General features: G+C 34.8%; 1 protein-coding gene across 1 annotated transcript; it reads left to right on the top strand.

The window, feature by feature from the left end:
- Positions 1–3,073: 3,073 nt before the first annotated feature.
- LOC118274283 (cytochrome P450 6B6) lies at positions 3,074–5,304 on the top strand. Its single transcript, XM_035591745.2, has 2 exons — positions 3,074–4,692; positions 5,039–5,304. Exons 1-2 carry the CDS (start codon positions 3,357–3,359, stop codon positions 5,206–5,208), a joined length of 1,506 nt encoding a protein of 501 aa, XP_035447638.2. The 5' UTR covers positions 3,074–3,356; the 3' UTR covers positions 5,209–5,304.
- Positions 5,305–8,022: the final 2,718 nt, after the last annotated feature.

The raw sequence follows: 8,022 nt of genomic DNA, 5'->3' as shown, positions 1-8,022 counted from the left end.
ATATCACCCAAGACTACTTACTCGGTAGTGGCGCTTGCGACTCCTCTTCCTAGATAGAATTTAAAAATAATATTTTTTTGTTCTTTTGAGAAGTCCTGGTGTTTGTGTCTGGTTTTTATAGCCACCATAAAGATCTATTTAGTTAAAAAAAATACAATTTTTGACCCACAATTCAGTTTTTATGCTATAAAACGTTATAGTTCTGCTTAGACTATAATGATTCAAAGTAACCGTTCCGTGCCATATGGTATTCAAAATTGCATGTTGCATAATAAGCCGTCAATTGTTTTCTGTTGTGGCCATATTTTGGTGCCATAACAAGATTTTTCAGTCTCATTTTAAGTTTTCACATTTACAATTATTTTTTTAAATCAGACTTATAAACTTATGCAAAATAGTAAAGAGTATATGAATAACATGGAGAACTAAGGAGGAGGCCTTTGTTCAACAGTGGACGTCTTACACATAAAGAAGACCTTACTCGATTTGGTTCAATAGTAAACGTATTTAGGCTTAATGATCATGATGGTATTATAGAAAAACTACTATAACCATAGTATTGTGTGATTTTTATACCATCTGCTTTGAATAATGTTATTGCTTCCAAGTCTCACTTCCAATCAGAAACAGACCTTCATGGCATTCATCGTTTCGATTACATATTTTAATTTGTTCTGTAATATACAATTCAACAGGCTAATAGAAGTTGCAGTAGTTAGGTAAGTATATCGGACTTGTCTCAAAAATAATGACTATACTCTTGACCAACAATTGTAAATTGATTTTTTTTTGGAATAGGCGGCAAATGAGCATACGCGTCATCGAATGGTAAGCGATCAGCGTCGCCTATGGACACCCGCAACACCAGAGGAGCCACATGTCCGTTGCCGACCTTTTAAAAAGGAGTACGCTCTTTTCTTGTCACAAAAATAGTCCTTAAAAACAAATCCAGAAGTAGTAACATCACAGTTGATTCCTAACGGCCATTTCTTAATCGGCCCACAATAATTGCCACAACTTGCCCCATCATAAATCATGGCTCTAATTAGATATACAGAACGTCTTCTGACGGTTAGCCTCCTCATAATTATACCGGTATCTTTGTTGAACCCAATTTGATACAGAGATTTTTTCGGCAATTCGTTTTGATGGTAATATTTCGAATGTAGATAGATATGGAGTTTATAGTTGTGATTCGATTTTGTGATTCGTTTCGGTTGTTGTAAATAGTTGTAGTTGTGTTGTAGTAATTGGTGAGGAGTTGAGGACCATTTACTTTGTATGTATGGTGGAAGTAGAACTTGGTTATGATCGGGTAGTTAAGGTAAATAGTTGAACTATATCAACTGAAGTGAATGACACTCGAATTTTAATGTTAGGTACTTTTAACAATAATCATGTCAATACATAGTAGTAGTATACGTAGTAGCTATAGCAAATAATAAAACTGAAATAAAAAAATAATAAAACTTTGGTGTTTATAACACCACAGTCTTGTTATTTGTGTTTGGTGAAAGGGTGACACTTTAAGTGTGGGAGAGCCATGCTTCGGCTTGAATAGGCTGGCTCGATCGGAGTGATACCACGGTCTCACAGAAAATCTATGTGACACAACGCTTGTGTTATGCTTCGTAGTGTAAGTGAGGTAACCGGAGGCCTTTCCAATCTTCCCAACTCCTTAACAACCCTTAAATTCCTAACCCCAAAAATGCCGGTAACGCACTTGTAACGCTTCTGTTGTTTCGAATGCCCATGGGTGGCGGCGATTGCTCACCATCGGGTGATCCGTCTGCTCGTTTACCGGCTTATACCATGAAATGTGTTTTTGAATAATGGAAAAACAATTTTAATGATAAGTACCTACTGATAATAAAATTGATATTCTCAAAAATATTGAATAGACTCCAAGGTATTGATGTCGTACTATTTTTAGTGACCAATACATCAAATTACGTATAATGATAGTACTTATGCGATAGTAATATTTTATCTTTTAATACTTAAATATTATGATAGATAGGCATACTAGATGTTGATGACGAAAAAAACAATAATTAGAAATAATATTTCAGTGATATATAATAATTAACTAGCTTCTTTCAGGGGCTTCGCCCGCGATCTCATAGGATAAAAAATAGCTAGTGTTACCCCACAGCATAATCTACCCCTGTTCCAAATTTCATCCCGATCCCTTAAGCCGTTTTGACGTGATTGAGTAACAAACACACACAAAAACACATAAACAAATAATGAAATAATTTAATCTTACTAATGTTATTATAATTGTAATTACTAATGTCAGATTAATTAATAACGGAAATCGTTTTGATATGACTATGATATACATATTTACGTCATATACAATAAGTTTCTGTCATAACTCCTTCCTATCAATGAAGGAAAACATCGTGAGGAAACCTGGACTCATTCCTCACCGTGTGACAAGAGGACTTTGCCTAGCAGAAGGATAGAAAGAGGCTGATGATGGTGATGATGATGATCAAGATGAGGTTTGTGACGATCCATCCAACTCTGTAATAAGTAAAAACCCAAACACAATCCAAATCACTGTCACATTGATAACACGTGCAAAGATAAAACCACGTATAGTATTCAATGAAGCACGACAAATTTTAGGCTTGATAACAGATATAATATATTTCAGCTTAATAATTCTCATTTTGCAAATATTTGTACTAATTAATTCGTTGGTAATAGACGTTATAGTGAATAGTGAAGTGAAAAATAGTTTCAGTGTTAATTCTCATTCAGAATTTGGCGCCACATATGATCAATGGCATAAATACGTTTCTGGAAATCCCAACTGTGATAGCATGGATTTAGACTGATAGTGATCGATAATATAGATTCTTATCAGATGTCTTTGTTCTTTCAACTTCTATTTTTGGAAAATAGAGAAGATATTTTGAAGATAGGAAAGGAGAAGGGAAAGTGCAAAGAAAGGTGAATTTAAGTTTATGTATAATCAAATATTTGGGAAGAAAATTGCAGACCATAAAATTTTAACATAAACATGCATAATATTTCAAATAATCTAGTCTAAAATCAAGAATGTATTAGTGTTCGACCGGGAACAATTTTTGACCCGAGAAAAATAGACAACAGATATTTTTATTTTTTCCAAAATATTTCGATGTCTTCGTAATTTTGCACTAACCTGACTACGTGTACAACGTCGCATCACTAATCCAAGCATCAAAATATCTACTTCCACTAATTGTTCCCATTATCAGTGCAACGTCGTAACGTAGGCTCTACTTCCATATATAAACAGAATTAAGTCGAACACGCCTATCATTAACACTAAATTAGCCGATACAGTGACATCTACAAAAATGTTTATTTATCTACCAACTTTAATAACATTCGTTTGTGCTATCTACTTATATTTCACAAGGACTTTCGACTTTTGGAAAAAACGAAATGTGAAAGCACCAAATCCAATACCATTTTTCGGTAACTACATTGATGTGTTCTTTAGAAGAAAACATATGGGCGTTCTATACCATGATATTTACGAACAATATCCAGATGAAAAAGTAGTGGGCTTGTACAGAATGATGTCGCCTACTCTGTTGATTCGTGATCTTGATATAGTGAAACAAGTGCTGCAAAAGGATTTTGAATCTTTTCCTGATCGTGGAGTATACTACAGCAAGGATAAGCTTGGAAACAATCTCTTCCACGCCGACGTCGATGTCATGAAAGGAATAAGAAAACATCTGACTACTGTATTCACACCAAACAAATTCAAGTCGAATTTTTACATGCTTGCCAACCGAGCGGATCAATTTCTTGAATATATGGGAAGAATTAGCGACGAAAATGGAGAAGTAAATATGCTGCCAGCTCTTAGAAAATATGGTGCTGACTCCATCATGATGACTGCTTTCGGTATTGACTTGAATCCTTACGATGAAAACAACTTAATATGTGATGTGTTAGATGAAGAAATTCAGTATCCCAGTTATTTCCTTGAACTGGAGTTACTTTTCCCTGGCAGTCTTGCGAGATTTGATTTATCAATATTTCCAACTAAAATTGCTCAGTATTTTAAACAAATAATTGAAGCTGGTGCGACACTAGGAGTTACGGAAAAAACCGAAAGAAATAGAGCAATTGATATTATGATGGAATTAAAAAGACAAGGAACTATAAGCTCTAGAAAAGGAGATGACGAAAAGGAAAATTGGGTGGAAATCACAGATGAGTTGTTAGCTGGTCAAGCATTTATCTTCTACTTAGCCGGCTATGGAAACAATTGTTTACTAGGATCTTATGCCTTATATTACTTGGCCAAAAACCCCGAAAAACAAGATATTCTAATACAAGAAATTGATGAAGTTATACTGAAGCACGATGGCAAATTTTCTTACGAAGCATTGAAAGAAATGAAATATCTAGAGATGGTTTTTGAAGAGACTTTACGTCTGAATCCTATGACGAACGCTGTTGTTAGGAATGCTGCGAGAGATGTGCAGTTGGAAGGTACAGATATCATCGTTCCAAAAAATACTATCCTTGCAATATCTCCATACTCAATCCAGCACGATGAGAAATATTTCCCTGAGCCAGAAAAGTTTAAACCTGAGAGGTTTTCTGCTGAAAACGCGAGGGAAAACCATCCCTGTGCCATGTTATCCTTTGGACTTGGGCCAAGGAGCTGCCTTGGTGAGTACAATTATTATAAAAATCACTTACACCCAATACATTATTTTTATCTCGTAATCTAATTAATTGTAATCCGACAAATCCGTCTTGTAATCTTTTTATTAGGTAACGATGCAATTATTATCTGTATTTTTATTCGCGGTTTTGGCTACATTTTTATTTATTTTATGTCAAATAACGATATTGTTTTTATCTACTTCTTTATCAAAAATGCAGTCACCTATTTTTATTAGATTCAAAAACTTTCATTAAAAATCAAAAACCTATTGAATTCAAAGAGGCATTTATAATCAAACATCTTGTATAAAATATAGTTTCTAATTCTTCTTTTCTTTATTTATTACAGGTCAAAAATTCGCTCAAATCCAGTTCGGTATATGTATGGTGAAGATATTATTGAAATACAGAGTGGAATGCACCAAGAATACTCCAGAGTCCATCACGTATACTCCTTTGCGACTACTCCTCACTCCCAATGAAAGAATATATCTCAGATTAGTTAATAGAGATAAGTAGTATTAATGTATCGTAATCCAATTAGGTTTTGTCAATAAGTTAATCCTGTAAATACGCTTAGATATAATAATTAAATTATTTTATTCCTAATACTCATTCTTGGTTTTAATCTAATCCCAAACCATAAAAATTATTATCTGGTCTAGACTAATAAATAAATTAGGAGTGTCTGTGTGTAATATTGAAATTACTGGTTTTTACTACATGCATAATGATTACCTATACATATTATGATACCTACAAAAGAATATTTTTTTATTTTTGTCTGTCGGTCTGTCTGTCTGTTTGTTTGTTCTGACTTATCTCTGAAATGGCTGGACCGATTGTGACAGGACTTTTATTGGCAGTTAGCTAATGTACTAATGAGTAACTAAGGCTACTTTTATTACTCACAAAGCCTGTAATCCACGCGAGAGAAGTCACAGGAATCAGCTAGTAAAGTTATAAACATTGACTTTCCTTATAACACACGCAAAGCTCGCTATGTTACAAAACAGTCGGTTTATCTGCGCAAACGCATCAACACGTACTCGGCTATCGGCCAATCGCGTTCGAGGGCGGGAACGGAGAACGTTGCCTTTCGAAAAAAGAACTCTGCGTTCCATTTGTACGATGTATCTTTAGTTTTTAATGAGTACTTGACAACCTTTATGAGGTGAGGCTGGATTTAAAGAGGTTTAATTATAAATCTGGGATAAAGGGTTTTTAATAAAAATTATGTACTTGCCTCGTAGTCATCTGCGTGAGTGCGATTGTAAAGCAAGCGGTTTTGGGTTAGATTTTGGACAAAGTATCTAGTTATTGATATTTCTTAGTTTACTGTACTATACTGCCGCACTCAGAGACATTTAATGATTACTTGAACTATTCCTTAGTAACGATTTTGTATAGAAAATAATTGGCAAGAAAAGGGTTAAGTTACCATAAAATTATTCTGAATAAGGCGGCTAGGGAGCATTGTTTCCATATTTTGTTAAATTTTATTGACATCTATATCTTGGTGTCGCTCAGAATTATCGAAAAATAGTGTTCTATTTAATATTCGCATACAAGTTGTAATTAAAATGTCCGACTGATACATACAGCGTGTCAACGTCCTGCAGTTAATTTAATTGAAATTGATACGACTATCAGTAACCGCAATCAATCACTGATATTATGTATTTATATTTACTTCTTAGAAAATTAACTGAAATAACAAAGTAAGTTAACAGATTTTAAGATTGATCTATTCATATGTAAGGCAAAATGTTACTGCCTTCTTGGTTGTGTGGATATAAGAGCAACTGTTGAACAAGGGTTATTAGGTGCGATTCATAAGTCAGATAGTGTTATTGGGTATATTTAGTTTTTTATAGTCTAAGCCGGTAAACGACCAGATGGACCAGGTGATGGTAAGCAATCGCCGCCGCCCATGGACACCTTAAACATCACGACACGGCATTACATTTGTGTTGCCGGCATTTTGGGAATTTAAGGGTTGTTGGTTGGGAAGCTTGGAGAAGGGAGGTAATTGGGCCTCCGGTAACCCATTCATACAACGAAACCCAAAGCAAGCGTTGTTTCACGTCGGTTTTCTGTGAGGCCGTGGTATCACTCCAGTCGAGCCGGCCCATTCGTGCCAAAGCATGGCTTGCCACACTTAAGCATTTTCAGAATTATTAGTAATGGCATTTTTGTCGATAAGCTCATCCCCTATTACGACACAATTGGGACTTATAACACAATTAGCGATTTGTGACTCATGTACATATGTATCTCCTAATGCGTTTAATATAAGAGTGTATATCAATACCATCTTAAAAATTACCGCGCCCTTGACATTTTAACTATACTTCCTAGAATCACAGACGTTATGACAAATGTAAAAAAACTATTATTTAACTATAGTCGACATCAATCACTGTCAACAGATATAATAACATAGACACACACTGACATGCTTAAGGATGTTAAACTGATATGTGGACCTAATGTTTGGGCCTCAACATCAGTGGTGATGTAGGCACGTAATGAAATGCCCATATTTGTTTTTTTTTGTTTTTTTTTTTAAATAAAACGTTGCCCCACATTAGGATTTTCTCCTGTGTCGTGGGTGCGTTTACAAACATACAAGTTCACATACACATGACACCCAGACCCGAAACAACAATTTGTGGATCACACAAAGAGTTGCTCCGTGCGGGAATCGAACCCGCTACTCGTTGCACGGCAGCCAGTTGCCCAGCCACCGCGCCAACCGTGCAGTCATATTGCCTCGAAGGACAAAGGTTTAGATAGTGGTCCGCAGAAGACAAAATATGGTCCGCAAAATAAAAAAGATCAAGACAATTTCTATTACTTGGTTAAAGTACAAACAAAATGTTAACTGAGAGGATCAATAAAATCAAAAGGTCATTATTTGTATGAGAACAATTCTGGAGATCTTAGACTCTGGAGAAAATCGTACGTGGGACATGAAAAAAAGTAATAGTAATAGTGGTATCTGGCCTAACAAAAATGTAAAAAAAAATAAATTTCAAAGGTGTCTATTTTAGTAATGAGTGACTCAATTGCACTTATGCAAATAAACTTGACGATACGCAATTATTTAACAACAAAAAAGCCTTGATATGAGAACATAATATGTATATTTTTTAGGCAAAATATCTACAAACTAAATCAAATTTTACATCATCGGTATCTCCTACTTCATTATCGACACCGCCATTCATATAATAGTGTGATTTCCCATTGAATCGATAATAATCTACTGATGACGTCATAGGCAATCAATTTAAAATAATTTTGTTTAGTCGCCAGGATTTAATGATC

The sequence above is a fragment of the Spodoptera frugiperda genome, chromosome 3, assembly GCF_023101765.2.
Source record: "Spodoptera frugiperda isolate SF20-4 chromosome 3, AGI-APGP_CSIRO_Sfru_2.0, whole genome shotgun sequence".
Classification (NCBI taxonomy): domain Eukaryota; kingdom Metazoa; phylum Arthropoda; class Insecta; order Lepidoptera; family Noctuidae; genus Spodoptera; species Spodoptera frugiperda.
The sequence above is the reverse complement of the archived record's forward strand: the minus strand, read 5'-3'. Positions and strand labels throughout refer to the sequence as shown.